This window comes from Morone saxatilis, unplaced genomic scaffold (assembly GCF_004916995.1).
Source record: "Morone saxatilis isolate NCDOM2014 unplaced genomic scaffold, NCSU_SB_2.0 Contig22, whole genome shotgun sequence".
NCBI classification, from domain to species: Eukaryota; Metazoa; Chordata; class Actinopteri; family Moronidae; genus Morone; species Morone saxatilis.
In genome coordinates, this window is record NW_023339785.1 from 11,222,563 (window position 1) to 11,240,326 (window position 17,764).

At 41.6% G+C, this 17,764-nt stretch overlaps 2 protein-coding genes and 1 long non-coding RNA gene across 12 annotated transcripts in view; all 3 read right to left on the minus strand.

The window, feature by feature from the left end:
- The window catches only part of LOC118333716 (ensconsin-like), a gene marked incomplete at its 3' end in the record, with an annotated part of 19,602 nt that extends 7,965 nt beyond the window's left edge, over positions 1-11,637 (minus strand). For 8 of the 10 annotated variants that reach the window (XM_035669492.1, XM_035669491.1, XM_035669490.1 and 5 more), the window contains 7 exon segments: positions 78-185; positions 949-1,032; positions 1,800-1,911; positions 2,156-2,319; positions 2,630-2,710; positions 3,044-3,145; positions 11,494-11,637. In XM_035669492.1, coding sequence (XP_035525385.1) covers positions 78-185; positions 949-1,032; positions 1,800-1,911; positions 2,156-2,319; positions 2,630-2,710; positions 3,044-3,145; positions 11,494-11,539 — 697 coding nt within the window. 10 annotated transcript variants of the gene reach the window in all.
- Positions 11,638-14,486: 2,849 nt separating this feature from the next.
- LOC118334081 lies at positions 14,487-15,045 on the minus strand. The gene is made up of 3 exons (XR_004796996.1): positions 14,941-15,045; positions 14,721-14,859; positions 14,487-14,625 (listed from the first exon to the last, which is right to left on the minus strand). It is a non-coding gene; the product is annotated as an uncharacterized LOC118334081 (long non-coding RNA).
- A 74-nt stretch (positions 15,046-15,119) lies between these two features.
- LOC118333963 (tumor necrosis factor receptor superfamily member 19-like) lies at positions 15,120-16,970 on the minus strand. The gene is made up of 5 exons (XM_035669784.1): positions 16,885-16,970; positions 15,781-15,894; positions 15,507-15,685; positions 15,296-15,411; positions 15,120-15,178 (listed from the first exon to the last, which is right to left on the minus strand). The coding sequence occupies exons 1-5, from the start codon at positions 16,930-16,932 to the stop codon at positions 15,120-15,122; spliced, it is 516 nt and encodes a 171-aa protein (XP_035525677.1). The 5' UTR covers positions 16,933-16,970.
- Positions 16,971-17,764: the final 794 nt, after the last annotated feature.

The window sequence follows — 17,764 nt, forward strand, 5'->3', positions numbered from 1 at the left end:
GGGGGAGGGGGGGGGGCCAAGGATCAAATTAGGATGGGAAGAAAAGAGGAAGGAGGGAAGGAAGACAGGAGACTTACTTTTGTCAGGAGATTTGATGAGGGTGGCAGAGGAGGAGGATAGGCGTTTGCTGATGCCAGCCTCAGACGGCTGCTTCAGGTTCATGGTGGATGTGGAACGCTTGTCCACTAAAGAGGGAGGAGGAAAGACAGACAAGGGAGGCGGGGATTACACTGGAGGTTGGCCAGTGGGGAAGGGCATTTGGGTGCACACAAGGGATTACAAGGTTCTGCAAGATCTTAATATCCCTAATATGCAATGGGTGATATGTTGCTTCATTAATATGCCTAATACAAATACATAAAAACCATATAAACCGATATAATATCCCCCATTAAGCCACTGATCTAATGTGCTACTAATGCTTAGCAGATTTAGTAAAACACATGATATATGGTATGAATTTGCTAGTAAGTATCATGTTTAACATGACAATGTACATTTTTAACAAACCATAACAAAGTTGTTGAGCCAGGCATGGTGGTTAGTAAACAACAGATGCTTATGTCTGACCACTCGAAAGAGAAGAGCATCAACAACATTACATGGTCGTGCCAGAGAATCCAGAGGTGATATTAGTCCTAATTTTTGCGTTGCGCTTCCATGCAAAGTTACCCATGTGACCTGGAAGTGCTCGACAGTGTGGGTGGGTGAGAAACCTAAAGCTGCACTTCCAGCTATTCACCCAGCAAAAGGCACATTCAGAACACCCATACAACAAACGATTAGTGAAAAATTGCCAGTTAGACTGCAGGTGAGAGCTGGTGGGTGGGGATAGGGTGCGGTGGGGTTATCGGTAGGAGGGGGAGTAGGTAACCAAGCTATTTGGAGTGCCAGTGCCAGTCCATGCTATGTTGCTACATTGGTGAGCAAATGATCAACAAACAAAACCTTGTCGACTCCTTGGTGGCTTTTCTGGCGAGGCAGGGGAGATAAGTATTGTTACTGGAGATGAGGCGCTGGCATCAGAATCTCCTGTGGGAAAAGACAGCTCTCAGAGAGGAGCAATAAAACACAAGACGCTGAGGGATATCCTTCATAGAAGGGAGAGAGGAGGCGAAATCTGGCTGATGGCCATCAGCTTTTTCTTGACACCGTGTGGCTAAAACAATAAGTACTAGCCTCAGTATTGACAATTTTGGCACCAAAATGACAGAGTGGGTACCCTGAAAATATAAACAAAATGTATTTTAAACGACCCATTCATTTCTTTTAGTTAAAAACACTTTTCTGTACAGTACAGTGTGGTTTATTGTCTGAGTGTCAAACAGTAGGAGTGACACTAGTCTGAGTCAAGAGCATAAAGTGTTGAGAGAGTGTGAGTGTGACAGACTACAGTTAGAATTAAATGGGAGTAACTTCTCCTGCCTAGCTCCAAAACCTATAGCAGCTAGATATTGAAGCTGTAAAATATTGTCACCTCTCTGAATTTCTGAATAAGTAGTAGTACTTCGCCTTTCTCTAAATAACCAGTGTCATTTGTATCAATACCAGCCAACTCATCTGGCATTGTCATCAGCTGCTGGCAAAAGAAAGAATGCTTTTATGTAACTCGTGGCTGAATTTCACCTCAATTCTGTTGAAATAGAATCACATTGTGAACTTGACCACTTTCACATGTTGAAGAAGTGAGGTGCTTTTGGTGTATCCCAACTGGCTCTTTAATGCACCATGGCAAGTGAATGATGAATGTCAAATGGAACAGAAAAGCAGAAAGGAGAGGGTGAAGAAAGGGCCTCTACCTGTTCGTCCATCAGAGTCTGTGGACAGTCCTCCCCAGGACCATCTTTTCTGCCTCTGCTCCACTCGCTGACTACGCTCCAATGTCCGCCGCATCACTGCCTCGTAGTGCTCCTGTGGAATAATGGGGCAGAGGGAGAGAAAATGCAAGTCATTTACAGCAGAACAACATTTGTCACTTAATCAGAGAGGACAAGACCTGATGATGCCATAACTACACAGCAACATAGTTATCTTCTTTTTGTTAAATATATGAAAGTAGGCTGAATTTAATTATTTTAGTTACAAGAGTCAAATCAACTGAGCAACAACGAGCGCTGCTCTGAGCCTGTCAAGACTCCACCCATGCCTCATCTACCTTTTCCTCTTCCTGTTTCTGCTTCCTCTTCTCCTCCACAGCCAATCGTTTCTGCTCCTCCTTTCTTCGCTGCTCCTCAACCTTTTTCTGACGCTCCTCCATCTGGCGCTCCACTTGCAGCTTGGCCTTGCGCTCCCGCTCCATAATCTGAGACTCTCGCAAAGCTGAGAGCACAAACAGTTCATGTGAATCCATGGAAGGGGATTGTGTGCAGGAAAAAAAGTCAATAAGAATCTATAAGGACCAGGGCTCTTAAAAAATATCCATTTAAGGCGTAGCTAACAATTGAACAATTATGAACGATGATTTCAATAGTTTCTTTCAGTGAAAATTTAATTTGTGATGCAAAACTGACATTTCCATGTCAAAAATAATGGCAATATGATGTTTTACCATATCGTGCAGTCCTAATTATGTTGGACTGGCCATGGCTAAAATAACTTACTAACACAGACACTGGCATCGCCCTCTTACCCTGTTGTTTGTCTGCCTCTTCTCGCCTCTCTTTTGCCACTCGCAGTCGGTCGTCTATTTTAAGTGCGGCACCGTCAATGACTGCAAACACATGCATGTGCATATGCGTTTAAAAAGGTAAAACATGTGCAGCGATGCATATTAAAACAACAAAATGGTGGATTACAATGCAGCAAATTGTTACAAAGGCTTTGCGTCAGGTAGGCAGATGTGTGCATGTGATAATGAGCCTCGTTAACTGTTACAGTAATAAGATGATGACTAAGATTTACCTGCAGTAAGCTACACTGAGTGGGCGGTTGAAGTGGATTGTGTTGCATCTAATGGTTCAGATTATGGATGACAATAGAGCGGTGACAGGGCAGAGTCTGTGAGAACTGATCTGTTTCTGTGTCAAGGTGTGGTGTCATTTACCTGGCTTACACCCCTGAGGTTTAGCTGGTGGGTTGGCTGTAGGTCCGGGACTGTTCCCTGCCAGGCTGCGCCGCTCCTCGGCTTGTGCCTGTGCAGCTGCAGCTGTATGTGGGAAAACACACACACCGCGCGCACAGAACTTGTCACATCATGTCATGTCTGACAAAGCAGGGAAATCACATAATATCAGAACAGAATTGCTCTGGGTGCTCCAAATCAACCGGGTTTTTTTCTCTGTGCTTTGGTTGCTCTCCATGGGAATGCTAGTTCTAGAGAGATCCAACGGATTTGAAGCTACAGAACAATCCAGCTATTCAGCCATCTGACATAACCCCCCGCGCATGGTCAACCCTGTAGCCAGCCATACACTGCTTTCTGTGACACGCTCAGAGACATGGCTGGATGGAATCAAACCCATGTGAGCTTCCTGGTATACAGCTAATACGCCTGTTGGTGCAACATTAAAAAAGAAAGAAATTCCCCCAATATAAAAACTGAATAAAATCAATGGAAGAAAACAATTCCACATACATAGTCGGCTTTGCACTGGTTTATCCATCGTGGAAAAAAAATTAACGAGTTATCCTGCACTTGCAGCAAAACGGTTTTGTTTTAGAATTTCTGCTGCATAGGATTTCTATCACTACAGAGAGAAAATGTCAGTGTCCAATGTCCATGAACTAAGCAATTCCAGATAAAAGAACAGGGGTTACAAACATGCTTTTAAGGTAGCAAATACATCAACTCTTCCACCAGGACCACCACAGGGTTCTTCAGCCAGAAGTATTCACAGCACAGTCCTGGTTAGGAGATACAGGCAGGAAGGAAGGAAACAGTGAGGACATGATGAAGCTTTCTGAGCCCTGGTATCAGCCTGTTCTCCTGTCTCTTTCCTTCTGTGTCCGAGTGTATTCAGCATTACACAACTGCTGACAAAGACGCAAAACCATGGCCAGTCATGTGAAATTCACATTCTAATGAACAACTGTTTCTGTCACTGCTTCTACCAGTTTTAGCCAATTTATGATTCCACAAACCACATGTACTTTACATCATCATCATCAACGGTGTGTTTTGTGGTAATAAAGTAAAATGCATTAAGATGATGCAGAATTATTCAGAAAGGTCTCATTAACATGCTTTATTCATCGTGTGCTTTACCTAAATCAATAAAAAGCAATGACTGCCTGCAAGGTAGCCTGCTATCTATAAAAAATATGGCAGGCTTTGGGAAAGTATTAGCCATAGTGTGTGCAATCTGTAGTAATTGCACTAGAAGAGGCGAAAACACCAGTGACTTCTTCGATCTACTGAATCAATTAGTGACACAACAAACATTAGGTCACTGATGTGGAAAAAATAAATATAGATTAGATTCGCTTGTCAACATGAAAAAAACCCACCGACCTGTTCGATGTAGCGTCATAGAAAAGCCAAAACCAATGTTGACCAAATACTTAGAGCATCTTCAGAGGGGAGGCAAGGTAAGAAAGCGGCTTAGTAGAGCATACTTGTGACATGGTGTGCCAAGTCATGATCATTTCCCTCCGAGCGGGGGATAACCACACTCACAATACTGTGGCCATCTCTGTCTACACATAATGAGACGTGCTTTGTTGCACTCGTGCGGGCAACTAGAGCTTCATTTTTAAAAGGCCTTGTATGTTCAGTTATGGTACCTCAGAGACTACTGTGTAACAAAGCCTCTGCTAGTCCAGTAGTTTTGTTCTACTTTCCTACAGTCCTGTTTGTTCTTCCCAGCACTGTTGTTTGCCATTGGTAGCATGTGAAATAGGGAATATCAGTATATATCATGATGCAACTCTGGTGGTAGACAAATCAACGTCTGACTGGAATATTGTCATATCTCCCACTCTGAATCGTAAAAGTAATTAAGAAGCTGCTAATGCAATTGCTTTCTGCTACTTCCCATTAAACACTGTCCACCAGTGAATTACAGTAAGGCTTTTCTTTATAACGCAGCTATAGAAAGTGCAGCTTTATATGCCACTAAGGTAAGATACAGACACTTGTCTTCAAAAGAAAGAGCCACAATACATTGGAATGGTAGGAATGAAGGCACTTTGATAATCAAAGTTTGACTGTGTTGTCTTGACACATGGAAAACATTCATTCTGTTCCCACCACAAGCACCGATCATGGTTTCTCAGAGTACACCACACCATGCATGACCTATCTAGAAAATGTAATAATAGATCATGAGAAAGTTAAACTGAGATACAAATGTGTGAAGAGTCAACTCAAATGATGCTATATTTAAAAAGCAGAGGGTGCTTCCTACTTTTGACTCTGTGCAACGTCCTACGTAACTAAAGAGATGGTGGCTGCAGGTGAAGACTTTGAAACTGAGGATGCATCATCGCGTGAAGCAGTTTTTTTGGCTTCCCTAAATCAGAAAATAAAAAAGGGAAGAAGATAATAGACAAGACAAGGCAAGAGATATGAGGTCGTTTCTTATAGTGTTGTATTTTCAGTTTCTCTGAAAAGGAAATATGCATTGTTTTGCACAGTTTTTACCCCAATACCCTACCTCAAAAATAAAGGAATGATTTTTAGTCATAATTTGTAGTCTCAAAAAAAAAAAAAAAAGGGAGGAAGGAAATCATATTATGAATCCAGTATCGTGAATTTTTACCTCTACATCCGAGTCATATCTGTAGGGAAACTGCCTACCTTACTCTCTGGAAAGCAGAAGAGTGATATTGAGTGATATCGTTTGTTCACCCAGTTGACTATGGACTATGAATATGTTGTCTGCACCCCTCAACCAAAGGAAGATTCATGAATGCAGACAAGAAGAAATAAGAAACGGAAAAGGGTATCTGGATAGACATTTTAAGACTGACTGCGTAGCTCTCAGAGAGATTTAGACAAAACTATTCTTCTGAAGTATCTGCAACAAATCAGACATGAGTTTTAGCTATCAGTGAGAGCTGACAGGGTCGGGAGACGTGCACTGATTATCTGTATTCTGCAGCAGCATCGATGCTCTACAGTCAAAGAAGCTTAGAGGGTCAAAGTCTGTGGCTAATACCCAGTGGAAATGTACAGGTTACTTCACTGTGGGCTCCAACTTCAACCCCACGGCTGTAGGCTAAACGCTGGGTAAATGATGGATGATGTGACTGCACTTTTTACAGGAATCATACTGTACCACAAAGAATACACTGACCTCAAAGAAAACAAGACACTGGGGGGGAGTGAGAGCAGGGTTGACATGAAGAGAGAAACAGGCAGCAGCGGACGAGCTGGTGTGCGTGCAAAGAGACTAGGCACAGAGGTGTAGGTGTGTGGGGGAAAGAAAGACAAGATGAATAACAATGGTAAAATAAGGTGGAGAATTAAGTAGAATTAAAATGGTAAAATAAGAACTAACCTACTCTTTCAAATATTTCTTCTATTTTAAGGATTTGTTTTCTGAAAAATAAACATGGTTCAGATGCCTAATTCTAATTCTAACAATGAATCACATTTACTAACTAACCTACATTATAGGCTTACACCTCATTTTCATTCCTATTTGGAGCTAATAAACACATCTGCTTTTTAATCACTGTCTCTCTGTTGAGATAAGTTAAGATAAGTTCCCTCACACTGCGAACCGAGTGGAGAGAAGTGGAATGGTGCCTTTTCATTCTTATAATGTTGTGCAGTAAATATATTTTATGTCCCATCACCTACTCCTACCACACTGTCACATGCTGTGCCACCCACCACTACAAGGACATTCCCAACTTGGAAACACGGCGTTCTGTATTAATGCAGTGTGCTACCGGTGCATATCACACTGCATGTTCAGCAGACAGTATAGGTTAGCATAGGAATTTTTGGAAAACTGCTATTGCCTTACCTTCTGTCAACAACACATTCTCCTTTCCTCAAGAGAATAGACAGGGAAGACAGATGTGGCACTGTGGGCTAAAGGAGCTGATCTATATTCAGAAGACAATCTAATTCTAGGAGATGAATGAAGCACACACCGAGTAAAAACACATTTATCTCTCTAGAAAAGACGATGCTAAGCTATTGAAGCTATTGAATTATGGCTTAGTCATCAATTGTGCAGAACATGTAACGGATACGTCCTGGCTTTAAATCTCTCATATCTCACTCTCTTACCCAACCTTCCCTGTTCATGTGCAACCGGATAACTGTTGCTAAGTGATGCACTGCAGCTCGGGATGGATGAAGAGGTTCTCAACCATGTTTAGGCCTGTGCGAACACAAACACTGACTCTGAAACCAGGTGATTCATAGCTAAATAAAGAGAACAGAGCGGTGAAGCTTTAAAGAACTACTCATCAATCCAAATGTAAACTTAAAAGAAACAATTACTTCACATTTGGGCTGTACAATACACAGTCGACTTATTAACAGTAACACCGTGCGAATGAAGGGATGCTGATACAGCCACCCATAATCAGTAGATTAAGGGTCAAATATATGAAGGGGCTGTTCAAACAGTATTAACAATGCAGAGGAGAAGCCAAATATTAAGTTGTAACGTTATGACCTTCTACCATGACATGGCAGGCTTTAGACTTCGAGCGAACTGCAGTCTCTGGTCTTAAGAGGGAAGTAAAAGCAGACAGGAAAGCAAAGGGGCTGACTAGGTAACAGCTGTTATGCTGAAACTCTACTCTTTTTGTTTTTTTCCTACGCAAGATTACTTGTGCATAAAATAATCTGCTGTAATGTCTAGTTGAATAGACCTTTCTGTCTCAAACACTGACGCTGTAAAGACTTGACTCGAGTGCTGGGTGCCACGGCGTCAGTGCTCTCCACTGAATGACATGTAGGACGAAATTCTGTTTTCCCAACAAACCTCAAGAGAGCCAGGTGTGCTCATAGAAATGAACGGAGCCAATCAGAGGAGCCGTCTCTCATCACTATGGAGATTTGCACACATTAACATACATCAATGCTGCTGCATCGACAGACTCAGCTTAATGCTTCGACGAGCAATTAACTACGTACACACCAGACTCGTCCATTGGCCTTATCTGAGCTACATAACTGACTGTTCATGTGAGTGTAGGTACAAGTGACGGGCCAAGACTCAGAGTGAAAAGATCCAGTGTGCAGTGGGTCATGAAGCCACCGAGTAGTTTAGTGTGGTGTATTTTAGTATGGGATTAATTCAGTCGGTATAATATTTACACAGCTATTGTGATGCTGATTTTAGGTAGTAGGAGATGCTCAAAAGAGGAAAATATTCACATCCAAATACATATTGATTGGATGTGGTCTAACCTTCCGGATGCTGAGTTATTACGGCAGCAGTAAAAAGCACCAGGGGGGCTTGTGATGACCCCGCTCTGCAGCCCAGACAAAAACACCAAACAGGAAATGGGCCAGTCTGAATTACATTAGAACACTTGTAGTCGAATGCTAACACGGACCCAATGCTGGTTCTCTAAATAACAAGAAAGACCTCCAGAGTACGGAGAGCTTCAGACAATGTTAGTTTAGTAAGGAAGCAAGAGTGGGTTAGGAATCCTTTCTGTCCCTCCTCCTCCTCCCCTCTGTCCCAACTGCAGCCTCTATGTGTCCTGCAGCATGGTGCAATTAAGTGGCTTGTAGCACAGGAAGCGTCTGCAGTGCTTAATGAAAGAGGAAGACCATTTGTAGTGAGAACCTCAAAGAACGCAGGGATTTTTAACTCCAGCCAAACGACGTAATCCAGTGACCAAAACAACTTGAACCAGCAATTAGTTCCTTTCTTTATTCTGTTAATTGTGTCCAGTTAAAGGACCTTGTGTAAAATTAAATGAACGTGTCGTACTTGGCTGCCATAAAAACATCAACATTCTCGGCGTTCTGTGGCCGACAGCTCCCCATCCGCTGGCTCAAGATCTCAGGTCCTCAGATAACACTGCTGATGCACGCTCACACACGTGCACGCTCACACGCACACACACACACACACACCAGATCTTCTATGGGATTACTCGAGACCTGTTCATGCAAGGTAAGCCTCGGCTATTTCCAGTACTGGCAGGATAATGATGACACATCCCAGTGTCGGAGTCTCCACTTCCAGGTGGAGCACGGTTTCCTGTGGAGAATATACGCTCAAAGGTTGTGATCATAGGCAAATCCATGATCAATTATCAATCCAGTTCTTTTACTTACAGTGCAGATTTGTGTGTGGTGTGGTAGCTTTACTGCATAATCTCTTTATAGAACAAATACGCAGACGAGAGTCGACAGATGTCTCAAATACATCAATACTAAAATAACAAGAACTGTCAAAGTTGACAATAAATTAGTAAAAGTAATCTCGAAGTAATAGTTACATGCTGAGAGGCAAATTGTAATTGGACTCTATTAGACTATTATTACTACTACTGACGCTGTGCCACAAACAATTTGCGTCCCAGTGTTTGACTGTCAAGACCTGGCCAATTTGGAAGAGGTTCTGAACGGGAATTTATCCTCGAAACAGCTGCCAGGGAACTTATATGCAGCTGTGTTCAATGGAACTATTTTCTTATGGGAAATGGAAGAAAAACAGTCCAAACAGATAGTGGAAATAATTGTGATATATGAAAACGCTGCCTCGTGAACAAAACTACTCTGCAGATGGATGGACCTTAGTTATGGTCTATACACATTAACATGTTTTGTTATTCAAATCCTTGGTGCGTGTACGTGCGTGCAAATACTTTCTGAGATACATCAGTTCATTTAAAAGATTAAAATAAAACAGGGAAGGGCATCTGTGCTAGAACAGCAAAGCTAAGTGGACTCTACACTAAAAACTGAGGCCATTTCCTCCTCTGGTTAAATCCAACCAGCTCAGAAATATTTCTCATGCTTTTAATTCTGCAGCAGCGATTGCTGAGCCAGGATCAGGGTAACCTTGCAGTAGTGTGATCTCCCTTCATAATAGCAGGGTGCATTTTCTCCTTGCTCACATTCTTGTGGAAATGCACAAGAGCTGGATTCCTAACATTATTTTGTCATTGTCAGTCTTCTGCTCTGACCCGGAGGAGGCCAACGAAACTGACATCCTCTTATTCCTCACAAAGCCAGGACTCCAACATTTTCACATCACTCCAAACGCTGCGGACATTTTCATGAAACCACAGAATTGGGTGGATGCAAATTCCAGATTGAAAATACTGAATGGAAAAGTTAAAGGAAACAGGAAGAAGACCCGGACTAAATATGGTCCAGTTGTTGGCAGGAGTAAAACATGCCTACACCCACACTGGGTATGCAGAAAACTCCCTCTGACCCTAAAACACTGAAAAATCTGTCAGCCCAACTGCGGCTCAAGTCATAACAAACTGTGCATTCATGCCTGCAGATGCAGACACGGTAAACATAGATGTCTAAGTCTGGAAGGGACCGGCTGAGGCGTGGATGAGGAGCATTGATAGAGGATCTTGACGCTGCAGTCGGCCTACAAAGTACTATTTAGAGGAACGCAAATGTGCCTTTTGTTTAACAGAAATGTTTGGGACACAGGGCTGCTCTTTTATCGCTTCATCAAGAAGAGCAGCCATGCAGCCTTATTCTCTTATCAGAGCTCAGTGTCTGACTGCGTCTGACACTCCAGCTTTATCTGATATTCAGGTCAGACATTGTTATAGTTGCCCTCCGTTGAGAATGGAGGGGGTTATGCCATATGTCAACACAGACCAATGGATGTAGGAGGAGAAAAAAAAAAGGGAGCACTTTGTTCAATTGTGAGCAGGAAGCTAGAAGATTTACTTTTTATTTGTGGCTAGAAAAAAACCAAACCACCTGTCTGTTGGCTTTTCCACTGTAGGCATCAACGCTGACTGCTGTCAACCTCAATACAAAAGGCAAAGCAGATGATCACTTTTGACAATAATCCCCCCAAGTGATGAGCAACGTTGTCTAATCTACCGACAAAATGTCAGTTGCAAAGCAGTTAGTTAGCATCGTTTACCGGGCATTTAGAGTCGGTGTGATGAGTCTAACACGTCCACACAGCAGCACTTTGTTGAGCAACGTGATGAAATGCGGTGAAGCAAAGCTAAAGCAAAGCTAAGGTGAGCTGAGCGCCAGGCGAGCAGAGCTAGCGTAAAGTCGTGATATGTCAACCGGCTCTCTGGCTACAACTTTAACTAGCTACGGTTAACGACAACTACTTCACTTCCAGGAAAGTTAAACCACTTCGTTTAGGCCTTTAATTCAGCAACATAGCCGCCGGCTACGGTGGGTAAATTCAACACCACTTGTAACGTTTAATGCGGGAAGAAGTTGCTGATTTTCCGCATCCATTGTCAGCAGATAACCGGACAGCGAGCTAACAGTACTAGCCCGAAGAGCTGGCCGCGTTTACAACACGTTCAAACAACCCGGCTGGTGGCGGCAAACATTACAAAGTGATTACTACATTGTAAGACACAACTGGGTCAAAAAATAAGCACGGCTGCCAAGATTTTTCTTACCCATTTGGGCTCGCAAGCCTTTGAGAGTCGTTGCACCCTCCGCCATTTCTATGAAGTTTTCCTTCTCTGTTTTTTTTTTTTTTTTTTTTTTCTAAAGCTGGGGCGCGTAACACATCGCAGCCGGTAGGACTCGGACACCGCGGGGACGTGGACATCAGAGAGCGCGTCAGACGGAGAGAGGTCTCACTCTGATCTGTTTCCGGAAACCGACAAAAGCGTCGCAAAGCGCGGATGTACAAAGCGTTCAAAATGCTGCTGTGTGACCGGAAGATATTTATATTCGAAACTGATTTCATACAATTCAGACATATACTAAACATTATGTTACTGCGCAATCAGTTTCGACTTGTTAAAGAAACGAGTTGACGTTTTTTAAAGTTTAGTTAACACATGCGATGCTGCATATATTATTTATGAGCAGTAAAAACATGGCGTTCGACAACTCTGCCAGGTCAGTTTCCAAGAAGTGGACTGCGAAAGAGAGGCTGCTTCATCTTGCACATTATTTTCTGTTTTTCTGAAACTTTTAATCATAGACGAAAAGTTGAGCAAGCTGCAAGGTGTTCCATTATTTGTCACCAGTAGTGGTTCATCTGTTTAGTTGACGATCTAAGAAGGTGCTCTTACAATACTAGACACATTCACTATGACACCCAAGCGCGCCCCCCAGCGTTTATGTGGTGGGTGCTGCATGCTATTAAATTGAAAGTTAATCCACAAGAGATACTGACAACACCAGCAGTTAAATGTCGGAGTCAATTAACAAAACAGGCAAGATACTTTCATGAAACAAGTAGGTTCATTTACACACATAGAGCACTTTCATGACATAGAATATATGCATAATAGAGAGTTTTTGGAGGATGTGGAAGATCTTAGAAGTAGAAGTCTTAAAGAAGGTCTTAAACAAGACAGTATATTTACTGAAATCTTATTAATTTGCCTTTGAGGTGGCTTTGTAAAATATTGATGGGGGAAAAAAAGCAAGTCTTACCAGATTTAATGTGCTGAAGAATCTGCAGAGGTCGAGATCGAGTAAAATTGTCAGTAGGCAAACTTCTCCCAGTGAGAGAATAACATATTTTCTCAGGGCTCTATGTTCTTCCTCTTGCCATGAACACTGCATCCTCTGTCCTGGTCCGTCTCACATGCTTTAGCCAGAGGGCCTCTCATCTATTTTACATGGTAAACAGGAAGTAACACCGCATGTAGGGTTCAGTTGCAATGGCCTGGATATTGTGTTATTTAACACTCAAAGCACAAATAATGACTTCTTCTCACTGTTTAACCTAATCAATCATGTGACATCTTTTATAATAAGGAATGTATCCATATCTATACAAACAAAATACAACACAATTAGGTGAAAAACATTTCTTTAGTCACAGGTATTACTTTTATTCACTCAAAATCAATTAATTTCAGTAAGGAGAATGTCTTTGTGTCCCAAACAGTTGTTGTATGAGTGTTGGGTGATGTATTTGGTAACAGTGTCATCATACAAAGTGGGTCAGGAATACTGTATAACAGCTGGAGTCATGGCAACGCATCCCCAGGGTCTGAGTGGTCACTTGTTCACCACAGCTCTGTGTATCCTAGCAACAACTTCAGGATTAGGCAAGAGCGCAGCAGCCTGGGCCAGTTGGGGCAGCAGTGTGTAGGTGGAGGTGCGCAGGTACTGAAAGAGATCCTGGAAGCCATGGAGATGAGCAATGACCCGAGGCGGGACACCCAAAGACCGCCCCAGTCTCCTCAAAACGTTCCTGTTGTCAGCAGAGTCGAGCAGCAGGGACAAGTCTTGGACTGAGTCATAGTCGAGCATCTCGATACTCTGACCTGGAGTAAAAGCACAATCACCATTATGAACTTAGTTAGAATTAGTTCCAACAACTAAACTCATCCACAGATTGATCAACCTGCTGGGAGTATGTTATGTAAAACCCTTTACTTACTTTGGCTATGGGAAAACATACATACCTTGAGCCACTTCCCATATTGTCTGAAGTTTTTGCTCCATCTAATATTCATATAGAAAAGAAGACCGGTTTAGAAACAAGTACTACTGATTCTAACATCATTCTTACAGGAGGAATGAAAATAAATGACACGATTTATCAAGTAAAATACTTTGAAAAATGTTTTAAAATACTAAGTATTTCTGAGTTAGAGCCTCTGAAATGGGGAGATACTGTATGCGTGATTGTCTTTCTTTGATATAATTTGATTCTGTCTGTCATTATACTTCAGAATCAGTGGATCTCAAAATATGCAGCTGAAAATCAATAGTTAACTGATTGGTACTGATCAATATGTTAGAGTCAACGTCTTGTGTTTGATTCACATGTCTTACTCTTGAGCATAGTATGCCAACCCTCTCACAGAACTATGAGCTAAGATGTTCAGGATTTCTGGTATGGGTACATATTGTACCACTGTCAGCTTGAACAGGAAATGGCCTTCATGAAAACTACTGACAGTGAGGTGTGTGGATTATCTGAGACAACATTTTTGGAAAGGAACACTGCTGTTGAGTTTTGCAAATGTCATTTTCCATGCTTTGTTAACCACAGATTAATTTCCATTCATCCCACTTGTACTGGGTGATGGCTGACGTTTCGGTGGTGAAAATCTCCAAACCAACAAAACCACCAAAATCCACAGTGGGTAACTGGCATTTTTGTTATTATTTATTTATCTTTAATGTATCTATTTATTTATGATAATGGGTGAGCACAGTTCTTGTTTGTCTGTGTGCTGACAAACTGGCTACAATTACTTAAACCAGTAGTAGAATATTATACTGTTATAATTAAAAATAGTATTGTTAGAATTGTATAGAAACCATAAATTCACAGTTTTCAAAGTAAAATTATCTTGCAGTGAGTTTTCATGTGTATTTTATTTTAAGGGCAATTATATTGAAAGCAGCATGTATATTTTTCACTGACTCTGGCACTATACCAATATGATGAATTAAACCACTTTACCTCCTCCATGGAATAGCAGCTGCTTTGCAGTTCCTCCTGTGTGATGTTCTCTTCTTTCTGACCGGAGGGCTTAATGTTGGTGGTGACATTAATCACAATAGAAGTAGGATGCACCTCATTCTTATGACTCAGTGAGTTTAGGACTCTGGGTAGAGATGATATTAATGTTAATAATTACATAGGCACTGATAGAGGTGCATTTAACGTGTATTTAAGCAGTATGTAATATTTGCAAAGCACCTCAGGGGACCTTGAGTTGTCTGTGAAGGAGCCTCTGACTGTGTGGATGCTCTCTCTGTAGAACTGGACAACGGTGTGTACTGAAGGTTGTCTGCAGACAATGGTCCTTCAGGCCCAGGACAGTACTCAGGAACTTGCTCTGAACATTGCAACAAGTATTTAGTCAAGTAATCAAAAGACAGATGGGGAGAAATGTCAATTACTGATGTGTCTAACTCACTGAATCTCTCAGCAGTCAGAAGGAAAGCCCAAAGCAGCAGAGCAATAAGGAAAATCGAGGAAGCTGTTGCTGAACCAATCAGGACCATTGAAAATGTTTCTTCGTTTACTCCTGGATTAAACAGAGAGTCAGGCAATCAAATCAAATGCAAGTTGAAATTAAAAAGTTGTTCCACAGAGTTACTCACTCTTCTCTTTGGGGTCTTCGAATTTTCCTCTGGGTGCAGCGACGGCGCTCTCTGTCAGACAGAAATACAATTTTCCATGACAACATCTCTGGAAAATCACCACTCAATAAAACTATTTATACAAGTTAATTACCATTGTTCAGTCTATGGTTTATCTCTGGATCTTACCTCCTTTAGAGCCTTGAGCTGTCAAAAGCAAACACGCTTTATGGACTGTGTCATGATTGTAACAAGGCACACAGGGCAGCTCCACTTCCCCAGTCATGCTCCTGAGTTCATAATACCTGCACACAAAACCACATTTATACACTAAACTAAACACAAAAACAAACGCTAGCATGAATCAGGTGATTAGGCCAGCACAGTAGGTATATCTCACCCTGGAAGGCATTGACCACACTGGGTATTATTGGCGAGTGAGCACGCTGTCGTCTCCAGGCGGTTAAGCAGATTGCACTGGGTGCATCGCATGCAGGGAGCTACACTTGTATCTGCACTGAACGTCCCTTCTTCACACAGTATACAGACACCTTCACCACCATCTCCAAAACCACAGTCCTGAGAATGAGGCAAAATATAAACTTGGAGCCAAGTAGCAAGGCCGGTAAAGGAAATAACTCTTCTGCCACTGTAATGTCAATCATGTGTGTTACCTCTGAGAGCTGTTCTCCCGGCCCACATACAGGGCATTCAACACAAGTGCCATTAGGGTGGAAGAACTCTGTCTGATCACAGCTGGGCTCAGATTTCACCAGCTCACACCAAACCTTAGGAAAAACATATTTTAAATAGTCAGTGGTGGAAGCAATACCACACTATTAAAATACTACATTCCAAGTAAAATTCATGCCATCAAAAGCTTATTAAAGTAAAAGTACAGAGATACTATCAGCAAAATGTACATATATACAGAGGGGGAAAAAGTACACACATCCGTTAATCAAGTAGAAGTACAAATCCTTGTATAAGAAAAGAGTCCAGTAAAAGTAAAGCCTTGATTCAACTTCTTTACGCAAGTAAAAGTACAGGCCCTGAAATGTACTCAAAGTAGAAATGCAAAAAGTACTCTTTTGGTCTCTCTGAAGGACATTTCTACCAGCTGTTTTTGTGCAAATCTAACTGAAACCTTAAATAGGGTCAATGTTACATCGTTTTTTGTCATGTTACTTCTGTAATGTATGATATTCACTGGTCTTGATGCTGGAAAAACATGCAATGATGCAAAGAAAGAAAATTATATTTGATAATTCCCCTCAAGTGCAATAAAACTAAAGTAGCGACCCCAGTTTGAAAATGCAAGGAGTAGAAGGTAAAGATATTTGTGGTAAAATGGAGTAAGTAAAAAGTTGTCCATAAAATTGTCAAGTACAAGTAGAATAATGTAGTAGAGTAAGTAACGTACAGAAACAAAGTATTTGTTCCCACCTCTGTATATTTATGTTTTTTTTAACAGTTTTCTTGTCAGTGTCTTAGAACAAGTGGGAAAAAGGTGTCACTGCAGTAGTAGTGTAAGGCAGTTTGCTGAACCTGAATTATGACATAGAAAATACTTCAAACAAGTTCATACACACTAAAAATATGTTTAAGATATTCTTGAAGCACTGGCAGATTTGCATTTATTTTATTTAAAAGAAAATATAATAAAATAACCAGATTTTATTTTTTGAAAATAATCATTGTCTGGAAATAATATGTACGATGAAATAGTCAGTGTTTCAGAAATCTGTACAGAGAAAATGTTTAAAGGTCAGACCTACCATGAGCTGAACAGCATAGAGACAAACCTCCATTGGAAAAGTGTCCATGGTCCTTCTCTAAGGAGTAGAGAAACACTTCACTGCAGCCCTAAAAATAGTACGTTTTCCTGTGAACACAATTTTAAAATCTGACAACACTTACTCTGTCAAACTTTACTCACATACTGTAAAGACAGTTACACAGACCATTGATGCCAAGAAAGCAAAGAAAACCATAGAAAATCAATATAAACTTACTTGGCAATATTTAAATGCTCCATATAATTCAATAAGCAGTGTATATCTCTCATAGACTAATCACTTATTTGCAGCTTTCAGTGTGGTTTTGCCTCCCTACAAGCTACTCCTCATTCAACAGAGGTAAAGTGGTGGGAAAAATCTTTGGGAATCTCCCTCATTCTACATCACCTGTGACGCAGGAGAGGTTCCCAACCAGACTATCAATCGGTGGACCAATGAATGCGAGACTTTCATGTCTCCCCCACCTGGCCCACGTCACGTCACACCTGGTCTTCTCACATTCCCTCTGGGGAACCCGCTCGTCTTGGCTCTGGCTCCTCATACAGGGAGCAGAGGAGGAAGGAGGGGAATTTAAATGCATGAATGAGACCCTTGTTAAAGAATGTGATTCCAACAAAGAGACTTTGTGTGTGAGTGTGTTTGCAGGCTGGAATGACATCTTAAATACTACAACCATAATTGTTTTGTTAAAGGTCCTGACTCCACTGACGAGGGGCATGCTGAAGGTGAGACCACTGTGGGAATCATAAAAGAGCTCCTAAACTGAGCAGGACAGAAACCAGTTGTAATGTACTGTTTGACCAGTTAGTGGTAGTATGGAGCCATGAAACACAAAACATTTCACCACCCTGACAGAATG